This window comes from Magallana gigas, chromosome 3 (assembly GCF_963853765.1).
Source record: "Magallana gigas chromosome 3, xbMagGiga1.1, whole genome shotgun sequence".
NCBI lineage: Eukaryota > Metazoa > Mollusca > Bivalvia > Ostreida > Ostreidae > Magallana > Magallana gigas.
This window is the reverse complement of record NC_088855.1, coordinates 37120713-37143315: the sequence shown is the minus strand read 5'-3', so window position 1 is coordinate 37143315 and position 22603 is coordinate 37120713. Positions and strand designations below refer to the sequence as shown.

The 22603-nt window shown below is 34.3% G+C and overlaps 1 protein-coding gene across 1 annotated transcript in view; it reads right to left on the bottom strand.

The window, feature by feature from the left end:
- The window catches only part of LOC105318117 (speract receptor), a 39351-nt gene extending 23397 nt beyond the window's left edge, over window positions 1-15954 (bottom strand). Inside the window, exon 1 of the mRNA XM_066079538.1 lies at window positions 15544-15954. Coding sequence (XP_065935610.1) covers window positions 15544-15848 — 305 coding nt within the window. The 5' untranslated portion in view covers window positions 15849-15954. The remainder of the gene's footprint in view (window positions 1-15543) is intronic.
- Window positions 15955-22603: the final 6649 nt, after the last annotated feature.

Here is a 22603-nt window from a genome sequence, read left to right as displayed (position 1 = left end):
TTTTTTTTAAAAGGGAGAAAACCCAAATATGTACTTTTGCGATGCTTTCTGCATATGCCATAATAAAGAGTGGGAACATACTCGTACACTCTTATGAACAAGATATATTGTTGAACTATGTACAGTAATGTACCGGAATAAATCGATATTCAAAGTGTAGCGAGCCAAAAAAATACCCACGAAAATTGACACTAGCGTAATGTTTTTTTTTCGCCGTTGGCATAAATTATTCTGATGCTCTGTTACCATTTTTTTTTGTATACGGGACCCGTTAGTCAGTTATGCAATTCAGATTATTACATAAGCATGCAAAGCTCGTGGCTGAATAGATTGCTTAGGGACATGCGTGTGCCTTTTAAAACCACATGCATATACATTGTATATCACGGTTCGTATCATTCGCAACATGACCACAGTTTCTGTCTCGATAATTGATATACAAGTTTGTAACTAAAATCAGCCAAAATTAATACAATAGATGCATTTATATTTGAGCTTTTTTTATAAAGCGTGCGACTGTATTGATTATTCATAAACATATCCATCAAACAAAGCAATCCCAATCTATTCTTAGACATCATCAATATGCTTTGTTAAATGTCGACCTAGCCAAATATGACAACTTATATGAAAATTGAAACGTAGTTGAAAATAGAATCACTAGATACTTAAATATCATATTTTTACGGTCATATGCAGTATTCCATCATCTGCATACCATATAAACTATAAAATGACCAGCTTGGCATATAGAAAGTAAGACAGGGTATATTTGAATTAAGGCGTTTGCATGAAGTTTTTGGTTCGGACTTTACATAGCTTTGAGGATAAAACAGATTCAAAGATCCCGAACCCTGTTAAAATAAAAATTTTAAAAAAAGGATAGCATTTTTCTCAAAATTTCATGCCTTTTTTATTTTGTACTTATGTAAGGAAATCATCTATTCTAAAATTAAACAAATCATTGAATAAATTTATATTTTTCTCAAAAAGGCATTGAGAACACTCATATTTCAAGAAAAAAATATCAACCTGATAGAAAGTTTTATTTACTTTACAAGTTGTCTTTACAATTTAAAATTCACAAAGCACTAAACTTCACTTTGATTTTACCCTTTCTATATAAAATCTCATCGATTGAACCACTTTACCCCCACTAACTGTCTATTTTTAAAAATCAGATTGAGCACATACTGTTTCCGTTATTTCTTTTTTTGGTCAATATCAATATTATTCAGGGTTTGTGGGACTCGTCCAATGTGGTGGGAAGTTGAGTGTAGACAATCCATGCATGTTAAGATCTTGTACATATTTACAAACATGGCATAATCATATTATATGGGCTTCTTATCTTTAGTTTCTTCAATCGATGCTTGGGCACAATGTACTTTTGCTCAAAGAAATTCAATTCGTCTTCTCAAAATGGATGTTAAACAATAAAAGAATCTCAATTTGGGACGGTCTGGGTTACACTGACAACATCAACATTAGCTTGAACTAAACAATTCTGCTGGGTTATTTCTAGATTCTGTTAATATATCCTGCAAGCTAATAAACAAAGACAAAAAATTCAAATACACTTTCATTCAATACAGGTGAGAAGAAAATATCAAGATTTAAAAAAAAAACCCAGTCATGAAGTTTTGCAACAAATTATAAATTCATAGCGATTTAAAGTTCTTGAGACAGCAGACATCTTTTTATTGTGCGAAACAAATATCTTACTAAATGTATTAATTAGTTAGAATATTATAACATTATTCAATTATGTATATTGTGCTGGTTACCGCTGAAAGTGTTCCGATAGCTTTATTAATGAATTGCTTAATTAAAACCATTAGTCTGTATTTTGCTCACAAAAATGTTGGACAAACGGTTCGGCTGGTTTTCATCCAACGTACTCGACTATAATTAATAAAAAGATAACACTTTATATTTACACTTGCAAATGTTTTCCCTTATATAACACTGTTTGCACAGTCCGCTGTTATTCCTGCATAACATCATTATTGGTCAAGAGGTCAAAGTAGCGCATGAATAATTTAGGTCACTACTTTTTCTTTGTGCTCAGACTAACCGACTTGTGCTGAAACATACCAATTAGGCCTAGATATCGTAATGAAAACATAATTTAGGCATAAAAAATAAACGTATCTGAATTTTGTTATACGAAGTTTTATCATTCATTTTCTTAAAAAATATAACATTATTTGCGAGGGATTGGAAAAAATGTTAGGTCTTGTAAACAGAATAATGTTTATGGATCGACATCGTAACGAAGCGCGTAACGAAGCGTTCTTGAAAATTACAATCGCAATTTGCCAAAGGAGTTAATTCAGTTAAAATTCATTTCTGACTTTTTTACAAGCCTCGATAAAAATTGCAAACCCAAGGAGGAAATCATTATGCTCTTGAATCTGATTCTGCGATTCAGTTTCCCCTGAAAATGCCTAAGTAGACTCTAACTCAACTTTCAATCGCTTTGTTTTCAAATTTTAACCGCTCTGCGACTTTAACAGAAGTGGTACTACTCCACCAAGCCTCAATCTTTTTTTTCAATTGTACAAGTGCATTTTCTTTTCTGTTTGCCTTCATTACAATAAAAATAGTGATGTCTTGTCAAAAGTAGTGTCATATTTATTTATCATGATAATCAAATGCTTGCAACATTGTTGTACTATTTTTTGTTACGTCATCTTTATCGAAGCGGCTTTCTTGGTCATCACAAAAGAGAAAGTATGGAGCATTGTTATTGTCATAATTTGCAACAAATGTAAATATAAGAAATAAGGTATCATTTTTGGATGTATATCAGGATATAAATACGGGTTGGTACGTGATCAAATCTTCCATTAAGCCCTTCGGGCTTTATGGGATTTGATCATGTGACCAACCCGTATTTATATCCCGATATACATCCAAAAAATGATACCCTATTTTTTAAATCAACTCATTCACACAACGATTTTATACCCCACGAATTAAAGATGAGAAAAAATATCAGGATATCAGTTAATTCATGTGCGTATGCTATTGAATTATTTTTCCATGCCGTCTATATTCTTGTATCTTACATTGTTGTAAACATCAAAACAATCCGTAATACTTAGCTATTTGTTATTGATAAACAAATAAAACGCAAATCACAACTAAGAATCAACCAGACATAATTGCCATGCAAATGACAACTAACTAATATCATTTGCTGTTCATTCATTTTATTGCCCAGCTATTAGAGCTATTAAAGATTGCTTGTTTGTACTCCACGGAGAAGAATGGGCTTCAATTACGAATCGATCAAACGAAGGCATTTAATAAGTCTTTAATATGCTTGAAAGACGGCATGAAACGACGTTTCTGCTGAATAACAACTGAATAGTCGCACCCTTCCTTAAAGGACAGGGTCACAATCTGAGTTCATAACGTTCAGATCGTGTTAACAATATTTAAAGTCTACATTATTACTTACTAAGATTTCTTGAATATCAGTTGGAAATAAAAAACTAGAAAAAATCACGGACTGCATGATATAATCATGATGATATCAGATCATTTTCCCAAATAAGACGACTTGCCTAATTTTTTATCTAATGTACTGATGTACATTAACAATAAGCAAGATGCTTTTTTAATGATTCATGCAAGTTATGAAGGTAACGATCAATGAAGAAAAAAAGCAACATTACGCGGTCTATATATTTTTTTTCTGAAATATACAGTACCTATCAGACACAACCTAACATAAAGTAAACACCAACTAAACCCTGGGTTTACTTTCTGGGTTTACTCTGGGTTTACTAGAGTGGACCCAGAGTAAACCCAGAGTAAACCCCAAGTAAACCCAGAGTGGACACAGAGAGTAAACCCCGATCAGAAGTATACCCTGAAAGCAGACGCTACATGTGTATTCGGAATATACAAGGGACAGAAATCACAGGCAGTAGGATGATAAAATAAAATACAGGTCTGCTTCACATTTCAGTGCGTATAGTTGACTCCAAAAGCAGTTCTTGAGTGAACCCAAAGTAAACCCCGAGTAAACCCAAAGTAAACCCCGAGTGGACCCAAATTTTCATAAAGTAAACCCAAAGTAAACCCAGAAAGTAAACCCGGGGTTTAGTTGGGGTTTACTCTGGTGTTAGGTTGGGTCTGATCGGTACTGTACAACTTCTTATTCCGCGTGAATCAATTGGGAAATTGTTTAAATCAACACAAAACATATGTAAGAATCGTACTAAGACTACGCAATCGGTGTATATTTCACTTGAAACCAGCGTCTTTTTTAGCTTGTTTTGACGCAAGAAATAGATGGTTACATCTGACCGAAAGTCCAAGGCCTTGTTAAATTGGTTCTAAATGTGGTGGACATCATCTGTATTATGTTTTATGAAGATTTAATTTTGATGCAATATTATTTCAAAAGAAGATGGGCGAATAAGATGGCGCAGCTGCCCATTGGTTTAGTCTTAAAATACAATTTCAAATTAAACATTTTTTTTTCAATTAAATATATTTGATATGTTATAATACAAGTTTACAAAAAGGTAATTTCTGTCTATATTCAGTTTGAAATATTTAAAAAAAAAAACGATAAGAAAAAAAAATATATCCTAAAGTTTTGGTGGTATCGAACACACAATATAAAAACCCAAGTTCTATAAAGTTACCTAATGACTGGTGCTCTAACCACTGAGCCATTTTATTCACAGCAAATTGTGTTGTTTAATTGCTATATGTGACGTTGGTCACGAATTTACGGACTTGTATTATTTTCTAAAACGTTAAATTGTTGGGCTACAAAGTGACATTTTTGAAGTGAAGTGGGTCATCTCTCCACCTTTTTGTTGATTAAAATCGGTTTAAATTCCATTAAACCGCATTAAGACTATGACAAAAATATGGAGCTCAGACCCATTCTATTAAAGAAAAGGCATTAAAGTTATAAAAATGACACTATTTGGAGGTTTTGACACGCATTAGCCAGTTTAAGTCAACCTATTTCAAGTATTTAAAATATTTAAGGGTTACAGACCGATGTTACGTTAAATATACATTGTTTTTAATTATTTTTAAAATAACTATCAGATTTAATGGTATTTTAATTTTGCAGTATCTAATCATTCCTCATATTGAAAATACATTAACGCGTTAACGGGTTACGTAAATTTTTCCTGCAATGATCGCTACCTTCATAACCCGCATGAATCATCAAAGAAAGCATTTTATTGTTTATATTAACATCTTTCTTTAACTAATTAATAAACTGATCATAAAAAGTTAGTAAAATTCACTAAATTACTGTTGATGTACAAAAGTACGTTAGCTAAACAAAACAGCCAAATCGTCTCCTGTGAGACTTTGAGTCTGGCATCGTCATGATTATTTCGTGCAGTCCGGGATTTTACTAAGGTCGCTGTAGGTTCAGACCAATCGATAAACAGGGCGTGTCAATTTCAGTCCTGTCACTTTCAGCACCTGTAGATTTCGACCAATCGATAAATAGGGCGTGTAGATTTCAGTCTGGCTGTTTCTATAGAGCTATGAATTAACTATAAGTTTCCGTAAGAAATAGGGGAAATTATGCTTGGTAGATGTAAATATAATAAAAAGTGTACAAGTAACGTAGTGAACCATGTACTCGCTTCTCCCTGCTGCGACCCGAGTTCGATCCCGCGATTGACAGTGCTTGTTTGTGATAGGGTTTCGCTTTCACCCGCTTTGACAACTTGGGTTCTCTCCGAGTACTCCGGCTTCCTCCCACTTCAATGACCCCCCGTGTCAACGAGAAATATTAATATAACCTGTAGAAATTGTTTCTAAAATAAACAAAGTTAGTTTTATTTTAGTAAATGACAGGTGATAATACTGAGGAACCATATCAAAAGCTGATAATACACTACCGTCAAGTGATAAATCGGCACGACTTTCACGATGATGTCTGGCGGACAATCAACAGTCAATAACATTGCCATGTCAACCGAAATAACAATTGTTCCCTATACGGCTTATCCGGCTTGAAATCCACTGCAGATTGCAAATCATTCTAATCAACTAATTGCAAATGGATAGAAAATTGACTTCTCTAAACGGATTCACAGCAAATTGATATTAAAGAGTGTTCGATTCGCTATAGTTTGTTTAAAAAAGACCTATTTCAATATTTACTCATTTAATTTGGTTAGGTAAATTAGGTATTAATTTAGATGAATCATATGCAACGTCCTTTCCTCGAATCGGGCTTCAAAGATACATGTATTTTTGTAGTCACATTTACCTATATTGGTACGTCGTATTTTTTTTTTTTTGGATAAACCAAAGCTATTTAAATATACATATAGCTGAATCATATGAGATTATAAAAACGTGGATAAACGGTTTAATCTTGAGAATTCTTTAGAATTTTGATAAATGCATGGATTATAGAAAATTGTTAATGAGGTTTTTTTTAAATTCACCACGATAGAGAAATTGGAAATTTATTGACAAACTAATCGGCGTGAGGCACAATAGTATTAATGGATACAATGTACAAATGTACATGCCAGATTGAGAAAACATGCTAAAAAGAAGAAAAAACAAATAGAAGGAAAATTTAGACGCAACACATGTCCATAATATCTCATCAGGAATCTTTTTGTCAATCTATCAGTTATTGCAATGTATTTTGTCTATATATATATATATATATATATATATATATATATATATATATATATATATATATATATATATATATATATATATATATATATATATATATATATATATATATATATATACACACATGCATCTTAATGCAATGTGACTCACTATAATCCTCTTAAATAAACGTTTTAGTGTATTGCATATCAATCTCAAAGACCGCGTTATGTGTAACGTCTGGAGTTTGTTCGTCATCAAAAGCAAATTCTTTAGCTTACCAAGATAGCCAAGTGGTTACACAAAGCATGGAGAATGAGTATCAAAGACCGAGAGTTCAAACCCCGAACTGGAGATGGAACTTCATTATAGTGAATTGTTCGCACTGTATGTATGTGAATATGAATTTCGAATAAAACTACATAATTGTTATGCGCCAGCGATTATCTAGCCTAATGGTTTAAAATTGACAAACGAATGAATTAAAAAAAAGAGACAAGCCCCAGGCCACGTGTACACTCTGAATCTTGCCGTTTCACCATATCAAGTATTGACAGAAAATGTTCAAATAAGCATTCTGTGCCGGTCTAGTGTTTGACCTGGGTGCCAATGAATAGCGTAAACAACCTTCAAGCACCGACATTGTTTTAAAAAAGTTGCCATTTTAGCTTTTATGTAAAAAATGGAACACTCTTTTTAAATATTCGATTGGCTTTCGAACTGTATATTGTCGATTTCGAAAGAAAAGTGTTAGACAAATAGCACTTTTGACAACTATTGAAATAGATAAGTGAAATGTCAATTTACCTTCTGCGTGTATTTGAATTTAAGTGTATTTGTAATTTACACAGGAAGAGTTTCGAGTATCTCCAAGTGTGGAAAAAGTTCAAAATGTCAAGAGGCGGACGAAGTTTCTATTAATGTATTTAATTTTTATGCAACTTTATCAACATATATACTAAAAAATAACAATGTTAGCTTAACTAAGCAAATAATATTATTTGCCTTAATATTCACATGCATCATACGATTCATGAATAACTAATAGGTAAATATATTAAAATATGTAAAAGTGTCCCATGGTATAACCAAAAATTGATTTAATCCTCTACATGAGCCAACTTTAAACTCTTTGGTGATCATGTCTTTATTCAGAAATAAAATGTACATCTACTTAAATTATCACATTAATTTTATAACAATCTATTCCAGAATATTCAAATAGTGAGTGCCTTATTTTTGGAAACATTATTCATCACAGGAGACACGAATGTAGAATTAGAATAAAAGAACATTAAGATGTTTAATAAAACATTGAAAAGAGAAACCACGCTACCGACGCAAAACAATAGAATGTATTATGACAAAAAAGAAATTAATGGTACAACGGACCAACACTTGGAACAATTTTTTTCATTTTATATAACAGCATATAAAAACTTACAATATGAGATTCTCGTATCATATTCAATAATCTATGCATGCAGTGTGGCAACGCACTTTGAAAAAATTAAGCACTTTGAAAATTTTGTTCAAAGTGCGTTAAATTTAGGACCAAATCAACGTACTTTGAAAAAAAATGTTCATAGTGCCTTCCATTTTGGACCAAGTTAACCCATTTTGAAAAAAAAATTTCAAAGTGCGTTATGAAGGTACATCAACATTTCTTAGTATCGACACTCTTATCGCACTTTGAAAAAATATGTATATAAATCACAAATTCTGGAAATGAATTTCTAATTTGTTCATATATATATAGTATGATGATTTGTTAAAACTAGAGAATCTAATTTACCATATTTGAGAACAGAGATGGGGATGGAGGTGGGGTTTAACCAAATATGCAGTCAATTACCAGTGCATCGTTTAATTGATTAGAGGAAGAAGGTTCCCTACCCCTCATTTTTCCTTCCAAACCCTATGACTATTCGCAACATTTAAGATCGGAAAAAGAAATATGCTCGGTTGTAAATCAAGTAAATGCAGTGATATAGAAAAAACGAGCTGGTCAAACAATAATTTCTCAACTGGTATGTTAAAGAATCGTCAAGTGTTTCAACATTAACCATCTTCTCATATTCTAATCAGTGCAGTTTATACGATAGTGGAACAATACCGTAAATTAGAACTCTCACTGCGGTGTGCAAATGAATGAATTTCTCAATCTCACTGGAGTGAAAAATAGCGATTGTTCCTATTTCTTCAAGACATGATTCAGTTCAAACTTTTAACAACCTAGATCTGTTTAAGATTCACGCTTATCTAGTTAACTTGTGTTAGGGTCAAAACTTCACGTAATTTTTTTTTTTACGTAAATGCTATCTTTTGATATAACATGCCCGTTCTAAGCACCCATTCTAATGTTAAACCATCAACGTTTGTAATTTTTTACACTCAATATGCAATAACGCAGGTTATGACAGCTAATCAAATATTGCACTATGGATGGCTGAAAATAATCATGTAAAACAAAACAGCATTCTTTCCTTACAAATTGCGTATTACGTCATCAGTTTTAGATAATATAAGAATCCGGAAAGAGGGATCTTACTGTATGAAATTAACAGGAAGAGGAAGGAATACATTTAAAGGTATCTATTATGATGCTTTTAAGGATACTTTTTATTATCTGGAAATTTTAATACAACACCGTAAATTTTTCAAACAAACTTGCAAAGGACACAAAAGCCCCATCAAGTTTTAACTACATCCTTCGACCGCTTCAGTGCAGGCTATTTTATATCTGCATCATATACAAATTCTTTATTAGCATGCAATCAATTGATTTAATGTCTAATGGCCGGTTGAGTATCTCGGATTGAAACCTCGAATCATTGATAAGGGTTCCAGCGTTGTGCACATATATTGTTTATTAAAAGTAAGTGAGTAGCGCTCAGATAACCCCTGAGCTAGTGAAGAAGTGGTTTTAATTTTATTTATTGAATTTAAGAGAAAATAAGTTAATGTTAGATCGTGTACGTTAGTAAATGCTATAAAGATCCGTGAAATTTTGTCATATGCAAACTTAACAGTTTAAAAGAAATGTTTGTTTATTAACAGTATACATGATTTAGTTGGATAGTCTGTGTTCTATTTGTTGTCTGTCTGTTGAACACCTTGTATATATTATACATTTAAATTGTACCTAATCATTGTTCTGTATAACCCTCTTATGAATGTTGCAATTAGACATGTGTTCATGTTCGAATCCTCTTGTACCCTTATTTGGTTTGAATGAATAAATTAAACAAATCATTGAACAAGTCATCCTTACTTAGAATTGTTGCAGACAATTTGGACACGTTATTTAGACTAATAGTGTCATGGCGGAAAAGTGAAGGGCACGTTAAACCATGGGGCAGACACTTTATATTTGACAACGTTGGTTTAAAATATGCGAATACATGTAAATATGCAACACGACAGGTTGGTAGTAAATTTCAAACAATGGACATATTGTGTTATACGTCTATATAAATAAATGCTATATGCATAAAACGGGGCAGTTGAATGGGGGGGGGGGGGGGGGCATTTTTTTTCCTTAAAAACAGTCTTTTATCTGAAATTCTAAATTCTAACATTCATAAAATCTCTAACAGTCACAAAATTATAGTGAAATTTGACCTAAAGAGCAAAATATAGAGTACGACGCACAAAATATCGACTCACTGGTTTGAAATTAAATAAAAAGAGTTTGCTATTTTTTTCCAGTCAGCTGCAACGAAAAGAATTAATGCCACATAAATGTATATATCATCCATTTAAGGTTATATTTTTCATCCCTACCCACTTCTCTAGATATTCCAGCCATGCTGTTTTTATTTCAATTTTAAAAGTATGTTAAGAAAGCATTTATGAAAATATTTGGACACAGTATGTTAAAAATTGAACAAGAAATTTGGTTCTACATATTAAGTATTGTGTTGTTTATTAGGTGTCAGGTCGGTAAGGTCAGGCCATAAATCCGGAACTAATATGTCTACGTTTTTGGTTTTTCTGTTTGTAATAATTGCAGTTTCCGGTTGCTAATAAAACGGCAGGGTTTGTACTTACAATCCGTGTGTCCTTGTGACTTTATATTCATGACTCTCATGTCCAAAACCTGCGACCGTAACATGGTGGAGAATTCAAATTTACGTAATATACAACGACCATTTACTCTCTAACGCGGCGAATGAAGAGTATTTGAAGTTGACGATACCCTAGCAACATTTCCCGCCATTTACGACCACGAGGACGATCTCGAGTATCAGGCAAGTGAACATAGTGACGTCAAACATTACTATCCTGCAATGAATCCCGATCAGCTTTTAAACCCTGACTTGAGTAATACTTACCAATTTGAGATATCTTGTGATTCTAATCAGTGTGACACTTCTTTCATCCCAGGACACGTGACCACACGTGCTACTGATAATCCGAAGAATACCGGTATCATTGTTTTACCCAACATGATCACCGACAAAATGTCTATCCGAAAATTTTACCCGCGACCGTAACAATTGTATCATTTTATTGTGAAAACTGTTAACTCCCGCGCTTGTATATGTGTACAGTATACACTCTTGCTTTTTGTTTAATATTGTATGTATTGTATATTTTCTCTATGTTGTTTTATACAATATGAGATTAAATAAAATGAAATGAAAAATGTATACCATTTGGGGGAATATTTAAAAAAAAAAAAGGATTTATAAATGACTGTGGATATAAGAATTGAATTCTGTCATCAATATTTAAAACAATGGTTGCTAGAACTTGTGAATAGACTTAGGGCAAAATGATCAGTAGACCAAGTGTGGTCAAACTGTTTTATGTCTTGCATTATTGAAATCAAATGCATGGCTGCATGACTAACAAAAGAGTAATTGATATGAAATACAATAGAATTAATGCCAAAATCATATCGTATCTGATCGGTACATGTATATTGCCAAATATTCTAAAATTATTTTCTGTGTTGTATAATTGATATAAACTGATTAGCGATGAATAATTTACCAAAGAGTAATGGATACTAAATTACATGTATAATGGAAAGTTTTTGCTAAATGCTTAGTATAACTACACTCGATTAACTTGAAAAAAAATTAAACCGATTTGAAAAAATAATTTGTGAATCGTGTTTTTCCTCATACCATCCGCAAAATGACCTACATGCATATGTTATCGAACAGCAGTATCTGTTTATGTCATGAACTTCATGTGGCGCCAAATATTAAAATGCTAGCGGATATTTGTTTTTAAAGCCATGAATATGGTAAAAAAAAATTGCTAAACCTGAAAAGAGAGAATGATGATAAGTAGAAAACTGCATCATTATTTAGTTAATCAAATACAGACTGTTTCAGTACCCATATCCTACAAAATTGGACCCTCTCAAGTGAGCCAACACATAAACTGATGGAGGTAAAGCGAAATGTTTAAAATACGATATATGTCTCATTCATAGTATCGTATTATGACTTTGATCGTATAGTAAACATTCACCGTGTAGCATGTGCTTGTCATGGACTAGTCTTGAGCATTGAGGGACAGTGCCGTAAAACATACTACAAATTCATATGGAATAAAAACATATTTGAAATCGATAAAAAAACTATTTTACATTTCTTACCCTCACCTTCATGTAGATTACATTAAGTAGGGAAAAGTGAAAATGATAAAATTGTCTTTGAAATAATTGCTATATCCACAGTTACACAAAAATTGTTACAGGTGCAGATGATTTTCTCCAGAATATTTATAAGGAATTTTGAAAACCTGCATTAAATGCTTAATCATCTTAATTGAAATGGGAAAACAAATCATTAGACATGGCTAGTAAAGATGTTCAAAGGCCGTCTTATTGTCTAATAGCGTACAGGTACACATCTCCGATCACCTTGTTTAAAGGTAGTTCACACCGCCGCGGCTGCAACGAGGACCGATAAATTAACCGCGATGGTTTAACGCGAAAAGAATTAACCGCGGGGATAGCGCTGTTAAATACGGGATCCACGTTGCCTGCACTGTATCTCCCATAACAAATCAGACCAACAAAGGTTTTGTAATTACTGTAAAAGTATAAAGATTTATTTTAATTGACCAAAGAAGCTATTGCCTTTCAGCTTGTAAAAAATACTCCTGACTATAACTTTAAATTCTGCTTGTTTACGTGGTTTTATAATGCAGTTAATGAATATAATAAAAATTTTCAATTTTGAAATTGCATTTTAACGATAATAAATCTGGTATTTGCGCCATCGTACTTATCATTTTTTTAATGTAGGATCTATAGAAGATTGTTGTGACTCTCCGACTGTTACTATAGTTGCTAAGCGAGTTCTATCCCATTGGTTTTAAGCGACTTTTTACAAGGCTGTTGAAGAGATCGATTTAAAAGAATCTCTATTATTCACTTTGTTGAATAAGTCTTTGACGATTACGTCATCGTCTCACAATACAAAAATGAATCCTCGTATGGTACCTGGAAAACTCTTTCAGAAATAAGTATTTCCTGATTATCCTACAATAGTTAATGTTTAGTACTCGAACAAATAAATGGTTTTTATTTTTTGTTTGCTCTCCTGCATATCAGCCAAATTCATCTCATATATGTATACCTGTAAGTAAACATTTCTTACGTCAGCATATGTTGGCAAGGGATCGGAAAATAAGATGGATAACAATATGCCAAATCTTGTATTGGAAACTCAATTCCAATGTCTTTCAACTGTTTTTGAAATCATCCATGGATTTGCAGTTATTAATCTCGTCCACAAGCAATTTTGCCGTTAAAGAGCACTTTCACCTAAGTTTGCAATAACATACGTTACAAAAAGAGAAAGCAATTAGTTTTAATTGTTTCGATGAATGTCGAAAGAAAACTCTACGATCAGAATCACGATCATTATCAATGCACAATTTACATACAATAATAATCGGTAGAATTGAGTTATAGCTGTCCCTTTTTAATTATAGAATGTCATCCGTAATAAATATTTAATTCAGATTATTATGCTCTTTACACTAGACTGCTGTAAACGGGTTTCATCGTTTTCATTGAGTATTTAAACGAATCTGATTAAAACCTGTACAAAAAATGCATCTACAGAGTCAACCGAAATAAGATTTATCAACCTCAATATGTATTCGTATGTATGCCTTTTGGAGACCATCATTTAGAATAGGTTTTCAAAAGATGAGTAGCTGCGCATGAGAACTTTTTAGTTTAAAGAATGTTAAAAGCTTCTGATTTTTTCATGTCCAAATGTTTTAGATACATAATTTACATCATGGCCATGTCTATAAACCCAACATATCCCCGGAAAGTCTTGCATAAAAAAAAACTACATGCCTAAAATATTCAAGAAGTCGTGAGAATTTCTTTAAACGGTTTACTTGAACTTGTTACCGCTTTTGTCTAGACTAATGAGTGAACATTTTGCAGGGTTGGCAACCTAGGAAAGATCAATTAATTTATTTATGTCAATAAAAAAATGCAAAGTCATTTCCTTCTTTGTTGGATCAATTTCAAATACTTAAAAACATTGTTTGCGAATAACTTAAATTAACGTTATGAGTTGAATCAATTTCACTCAAAACGTAATTTAATGTTGTGCATTTTTTTTCTTGGTATCTTATTAAATATTTAAAATGGGCGCAAACAGTTTTGAGAAAAATATATAATTTTCGAACTGCTTAGAACTGCTTATGAAAATTATTTATGTATATATTATTACATTTTATATCGTATCATATATTAGCCCGAGGTCGCTGTATATCACAATGTATGATTTACAGGGACTGAGGGCTAATATGGGATGTGATTTATAAGACACCCCTAGAGTTTATTACACACGGGTAGGCAATTTTTCGGTTAATATCGCACAGGCCGAAAAAGCATAGTTTCTATAAATATACGATATAAATGTGTCTATCGATTTATAATGAAAATGGTCGTATTTAACAGAGAAGCTTTTATTAACCGAAAGGATGATTTAGTCGGAGGAAGGGAAGTGAGGATGAGAGACAGACTGTGTTTGAACTGCAATCCAGTTCACAAGGTTTATTGGTCATTAATAGATTTTACAGCTCTGATTTACTTATTTGCTGACACGGCCATTGAAAGTCCCCTCGTAACTACTGCTCTGAGTGTTACTAATCAATTAATTGTCCACACGCATTTCAAATACGTGTACATACAATTATATATCCTTGATTTTACCGAAAAGAGGTATTAATAGTGCAGTAGCTTCAATACATACAAGAAAGTATAATGAAATATATGATTTTCCTTTCACTAAAAGCATGCAAAATATAGAAAGTTTAAATCATAGCTGATTTTCCCCCAATTAAGTGAGATATCGGTATACTTTTTAATAATTTCTGAGTATTTAATTGAACACATCTAAAATTTCAAATCTCTTTAATACCACTTCAGCCTGTTTACACTTTGTTGCACTGCATTTTCTTGAAGTATTCACGATTAAGAACTGACTATATACACAGAATTCTAATCATTTATTTCTCGATGCAGATTTCCTGAATTCAATTCAAATCGGTGGTTACAGATTTTTTGATACCGATATTCTGATACCGTTGTAAATTTAGTATATAGGTTTCGAAAATTGTGTCAAGTAACGTATATTGAACTTTCTTTCTAGAAAAAGATACCTCCAGTTCAGCGCAGGCGTAGGCGGAAAAAAAATGGGGGAACGGATTTTAGTTCTTAATGATAGAAATAGTTGCAGGGCCAACTATAAGAATTACATTTGTCATTTTCAGATAAAATGACAGATATAATCAAATCACATAGCCATCCATTTAAGGTTAGCCTAACTACATTTAGAAACACTTGTACAAAACAAACACTTACTGTAATACAACAAGTTTTCGCATGATTGCAAGGCAAACACTTACCCTGCTATGGTCGGAAATTCAATCATATCCGGATACAATTTTTTAGTCTCTTCAGATAGCAGAGAATCTGATCCAGCATATTCAATGTCTTTATTTAAAGAGATTGCTTTTTGTCCACCTCCACTTCCAATAGAATCGTAATCCATTGAAATAGATTGGTAGGGTTGTCTATACGCTTTGTATGAAGGCATCCACATCTTGTAAACTTCACTAGGAAAACTCGCACCTTTCCCTCTTATGTTGACATAGGAAACCACAAATGCAACCATGTTAACTAAAATCCATTGCAGATATTTCAATTTCATTTTGAATCATTTTAAATCATTACATGGATGCGTTTGATCAAAACTGGTATCGAAGAGTGCTCGACTTTGGTTTCAACCTGAGAAGCGCGACGACTGACGCAGTCAGAAGACGTGTGGTTTGATAGTTTTATATCATTACATTCTATACAGCTCCAATGAGACGGTTCAATATTGTTATAATTAGAGTCTGCTTTGATTTCAGAATCCATCACTCACAAGGTCCCTTTATTGGAGTCACTGCCAATAAATATCTCATGCTTTTACTCTAAAGAATATAAGTATCTTTGATATCTGAACCACAGAAAATTACGACCATACATTCTTTTGTATGTCTACATTTATACCTTATTTATTTTCATTAAAAAGGGTTGAAGTCGTTGAAAACTTATTCATAATTAAGGGCCTTATTTTAAAAAAAAGCCTTTTAAGTTCATGTTTCAAAAACTAGTAGAGAGTTTATCTATCGCTGTAGACATTTGTTCTATTCATATTACCACAATTAACAATGATTTACAAACAAGTTGTAAAAGGAATATAAATTTATAATTAAAGTAGTTTAACTGATTAGCTTAAAAATGTTGTGAACCTGTTTTTCTTTATTTGCAAAACTCGGTGGCAAAGTAATTTTCCATGGCTACCAGTTTGTCAACAAAATCCGTAATTTTTATGCGTTTGAAGCTTAAAACTAAAATTGCGCTCCAAACCGAAATTCAATCTCTCGGTAAGATTATTCAATGTAAATATACCGGGAGCTACAGACCTGGCTCCGGGATTATAAAGCAAATTCAGACTTTAGTTAACAGTTGTATACAGTCAGTCTTAAAGTAGATCCAGTGTTCTGTGATGTCATACTTTATTGTAAAACTTTGAATTCTTTAAAATCTGTGCAAGATAGTTTTATTTATTATATGTGAATATAATTTCATAGATGTAATTAGAAGTACTGTTAAGTTCAAGACAATTTTTCAGCTTAATTTTATCCTAAATTTACCTTTATTTATACATTTTATCAATGCTAAGGGGAAATAACTCTTTTTCTGAATTTTCTCTTAGTTGTATGTCTAAATGCTATAATTTTTCTAATCCCAGCAACTAATTTTAAAATATTTTTGTAGTTTTATTTTCTAACACAGTTGACGATAATATTAAAAAAGATAAACAAGTTTCTGCCTACAAAGATTTTACTTTTAACCAAAAAAGTACGGTTTTCTAATGCTAAAATATGCTCTAGTTCATGTTCATCTGACATCTCAAAAAGTGTGATGACGTGTATATTTTTTCTAATAATTGATGAAATTTAAGTCTATTAAATTGAAATCAGTTCTGTTTCTCAACTTTCATCAGAGAATTTTACGAGTATGGAGTCACCTTAATGTCTCGTTTAATATCTGAATCGGGATCACAGCGCTGTAATTGTAAAGTTGTCGGTTTAAACAGTACAGAAACAAAGTATTCTTGTTAAAGAAATGATCGGCATGTGGTATGAATTGTAATCATTATGGAATAAATTAAATGTTTTGACAAAACCGCGACAAGCATCAAATAGCATATTTTAATTAAGGGTTGGCAAGTCTCTTGGACCGCAAGGAAGTTTGAATAAATTCTAAATTATGATACTCTGTTCTAAACAACAACATATAAGTCAGATTGTATTATATCTTTGTATTGGGAGAGGGCGGTCTAAGTTATGGAACTTGTGCCCAATCCCAATTGTATTTTTGTACGATAAAAATATGTTCAAATCATAAGTCACAATTGTAAACAATCTATTTTCTCTAAATTGTGTCTATGGGAATATTAAAATCACAACAGAGCTCGAGGGGTGTTCAGCAGAGCGAATGCTCGATCGCGAGCACTCTCCAAATTTTGTGTTACAGATATAGGAAATTTTGACAAGCGTTCGCGGGCACCCGCTCTGCTGAACTCGCCTCAGAATGCACGTGATGTCGACTCGTTTGTAGTGATGTCAGGACTGTTCTACATTGCTTCATCTCAATTTTGCCTCAAGCTATGTCTTTCATATTTGTATTTGCTTGGATGGTATATTATAATGTCAACAACAAACATCGATTGTGCCTTTATGTAAACATATTATCATTCATTGCATACAGTAATTCACAATCAGTAAAAGATTAATGTAAGTGATATTTAGTGATATTTACTTTATCTAAATGCATTGCACACAGTTTTAAGCATATGTTGGAAATCAAAAATAGATATATCAAATATCAGGAAATATTTGCTCTTAAAGACAGAGAAACTACCATTGTTTTACAAATAAGTCTTAAAAGGATTTGATTGTCCAATTGACTACCAATGACAAAAAGAATATTCCGTCGACGTGTGAATTTTAATTTTAAAGCTTTAATATTCAATTTTTTATTAAACAACATATTTATTTCTAAATTTAAAAAAATCATATTTTTGTTAATTAGATTTCGACTTTGAGTATAGACTATCTACACTCCTTAGTCAATGCATGTTATACGTTACAAGTGACACTTCAGAGTCTTTTAGAAAGGGAAATACAATAAATCTTTGGCAACTTAAACAAAAATGACTAATCAGAAGGGCATTCAGAAGTTGGAGTTCTATTCGCTTTTCGCTATTCACTATTCGAATAGCGAAAAGAATTCTGTGGTCGGTTCGCTATTCAAATTACCGTAAACATGCTAATAAACGTAAATTAAAAATTTCATATAAACTTCCCTTTTTAATTGAAAAAAATAGTTTCATAGTAAATATTATTACTTGCTCACCTAACCTTAACATTGACATAATGAACACGGCCAGTAAGAGGCTTAGCTAGCCTGGCGAAAATGCGACATTTCGTATAATACAGTTATAATGGGATTTTTTCAAGGGGCTAGCTAACGCCCTGTATCCCGTATTTGGACCTTCATATTTGGTGAGGATGGGGCCCCGGGACAGCCCAGTCGACCCTCAAAAGGAATTGGGTTTACACGGCCAGTAAGAGGCTTAGCTAGCCTGGCGAAAATGCGACATTTCGTATGATACATTTATATCGGGATTTCTTTCAAGGGGCTGTCTAACACCCTGTATCCCATATTTGGGCCTTCATATTTGTTGAGGATGGGGCCCCGGGACAGCCCAGTCGACTCTCAAAAGGAATTGGGTTTACACGGCCAGTAAGAGGCTTAGCTAGCCTAGCAAAAATGCAGCATTTCGTATGATACAGTTATATCGGGATATCTTTCGAGGGACTGGCTAACACCCTGTATCCCATATTTGGGCCTTCATATTTGGTGAGGATGGGTCCCCGGGACAGCCCAGTCGACCCTCAAAAGGAATTGGGTTTACACGGCCAGTAAGAGGTTATGCTAGCCTGGCGAAAATGCGACATTTCGTATAATACAGTTAAAATACGATTTCTTTCAATGGGGCTGGCTAACACCCTGTATCCCATATTTGGACCTTCATATTTGGTGATGATGGGGCCCGGGGACAGACCAGTCGACCCTCAAAAGGAATTGAGTTTACACGGTCAGTAAAATGTTAAGCTAGTCTGGCAAAAAGGCGACATTTCGTATAATACAGTTAAAATGGGATTTATTTCAAGGGGCTGGCTTACACCCTGTTTCCAATATTTGGACTTTCATGTTTCATGAGAATGGGGCCCCGGGACAGCCCAGTCGACCCGCAAAAGAATTTTGGTTTACACGCCCATTAACAGGCTTAGCTAGCCTGGCGAAAATGCGACATTTCGTATAATACAGTTATAATGGGATTTCTTTCAAGGGGCTAGCTAACACCCTGTATCCCATATTTGGACCTTCATATTTAGTGAGAATGGGGCCCTGGGACAGCCCAGTTGACCCGCAAAAGGAATTTGGCTTACACTCCCATTAACAGGCTTAGCTAGCCTGGCAAAAATGCGACATTTCGTATAATACAGTTATAATGGGATTTCTTTCAAGGGGCTAGCTAACAACCTGTATCCAATATTTGGACCTTCATATTTGGTGGGAATGGGGCCCCGTAACAGCCCAGTCGACCCTCAAAAGGAACTGGGTTTACACAGCCAGTAAGAGGCTAAGCTAGCCTGGGGAAAATGCGACATTTCGTATAATACAGTTAAAATACGATTTCTTTCAAGGGGCTTGCTAACACCCTGTATCCTATATTTTGACCATCATGTTAGGAGAGAATGGGGTCCCGGGACAGCCCAGTCGACCCTCAAAAGGAATTGGGTTTACACGGCCAGTAAGAGGCTTAGCTAGCCTGGCGAAATGCAACATTTCGTATATTACAGTTAAAATATGATTTCTTTCAAGGGGCTGGCTAACACCGTGTTTCCAATATTTAGATCTTCGTATTTTATGAGGATGGGTCCCCGGGACAGCCCAGTCGACCCTCAAAAGGAATTGGGTATACACAGCCAGTAAGAGGCTTAGCTAGCCTGGCGAAAATGCGACATTTTGTATGATACAGTTAAAATACGATTTCTTTCAAGGGTCTGGCTAACACACTGTATCCCATATTTAGACCATCATATTTAATGAGGATGGGGCCCGGGGACAGCCCAGTCGACCCTCAAAAGGAATTGGGTTTACACGGCCATTAACAGGCCTAGCTAGCCTGGCGAAAATGCGACATTTCGTATAATACAGTTAAAATACGATTTCTTTCAATGGGCCTGGCTAACACCCTGTACCCCATATTTGGACCTTCATTTTTAATGAGGATGGGTCTCTGGGACAGCCCAGTCGACCCTCAAAAGGAATTTGGTTTACACAGCCAGCAAGAGGCTTAGCTAGCCTGGCGAAAATGCGACATTTTGTATAATACAGTTATAATGGGATTTCTTTCAATGGGGCTGGCTTACACCCTGTATCCCATATTTGGACCTTCATATTTTAAGAGGATGGGGCCCGGGGACAGCCCAGTCGACCCTCAAATGGAATTGGGTTTACATGGTCAGTAAGAGGTTAAGCTAGCCTGGCGAAAAGGCGACATTTCGTATAATACAGTTATAATGGGATTTCTTTCAAGGGGCTGGCTAACACCGTGTATCCAATATTTAGACCTTCATATTTTATGAGGATGGGGCCCCGGGACAGCCCAGTCGACCCTCAAAAGGAATAGGGTTTACACGGCCAGTAAGAGGCTTAGCTAGCCTGGCGAAATACAACATTTCGTATAATACAGTTAAAATATGATTTCTTTCAAGGGGCTGGCTAACACCGTGTATCCAATATTTAGACCTTCATATTTTATGAGGATGGGACCCCGGGACAGCCCAGTCGACCCTCAAAAGGAATTGGGTTTACACGGCCATAAACAGACTTAGCTAGCCTGGCGAAAATGCAACATTTCGTATGATACAGTTATAACGGGTTTTCTTTCAAGGGGCTCGCTAACACCCTTTGTTTTCCCTTGGACTGAAAGGTCACCTTTTCATTGGTTTAAACATAGCACGTGATTGCCTCATATATCTCTATATTTGTTCAGTGAGAAATAATATTAGGCAATATGGCCAACGCTTCGCTTACTCGTTTCGACATTTCATAGTATTTAATAATACATAAACTTCTTAAAGTATTTGGAGTAGTTGCCCTTTGAAATTCTTTAAAATTAGAGTAGTTGCCCTTAGAATATTGACGTCACATTGTTGTGTCTGGAGCAGAACAAAATGGCAGCGTCGAAATTTGCTCAAATCTCTGCTGAGGAAAGGGAGAAAACATTTAAAATTGAATAGCAACAAAACATTGTAAGTAAACATGGGTGAAGCAAAGATTTTTAAAGAGTATTTGAAAGGTGAGATTGAAAATTTTAAAGAGTTTAAATGAGTTAAATTGGACGAAATGTTAGGCATCTTGTACATGACTTTGCATAGATCATCGCTATTTGTGAATAAATATGTCGCTTGATAGTCCTCGGGAAAACAAAACACTTATTAGGTTAGTTACTGACTCACTACGGAAATATAGTGGATTGATCAATCTCATAGACGGCTCGGCTTCGCCTCGCCATCTATGAGATTGATCAACCCAATATATTTCCGTAGTGAGTCAGTAACTAACCTAATAAGTAATAGTGTCCCATATTTGGACCTTCATATTTGGTGAGGATGGGTCCCCGGGACAGCCCAGTCGACCCTCAAAAGGAATTGGGTTTACACAGCCAGTAAGAGGCTTAGCTAGCCTGGCGAAAATGCGACATTTCGTATAATACAGTTAAAATACGATTTCTTTCAAGGGGCTGGTCTAAACCCTGTATCCCATATTTTGGCCTTCATATTTGGTGAGGATGGTGCCCCGGGACAGCCCAGTCGACCCTCAAAAGGAATTGGGTTTACACGGTCAGTAAGCGGTTAAGCTAGCCTGGCGAAAATGCGACATTTCGTATAATACAGTTATAATGGGATTTCTTTCAAGGGGCTGGCTAACACCCTGTATCCCATATTTGGACCTTCATTTTTTATGAGGATAGGTCCCCGGGACAGTCCAGTCGACCCTCAAAAGAAATTGGGTTTACACAGCCAGTAAGAGGCTTAGCTAGCCTGGCGAAAATGCGACATTTCGTATATTACAGTTAAAATACGATTTCTTTCAGGGGGTCTGGCTAACACTCTGTATCCCATATTTGGACTTTCATATTTAATGAGAATGGGGCCCCGGGACCGCCCAGTCGACCCTCAAAAGGAATTGGTTTTACACGGCCATTAACAGGTCTAGCTATCTTGGCGACAATAGATATAAGTATGATACAGTTATAATTGGAATATCGGCTGT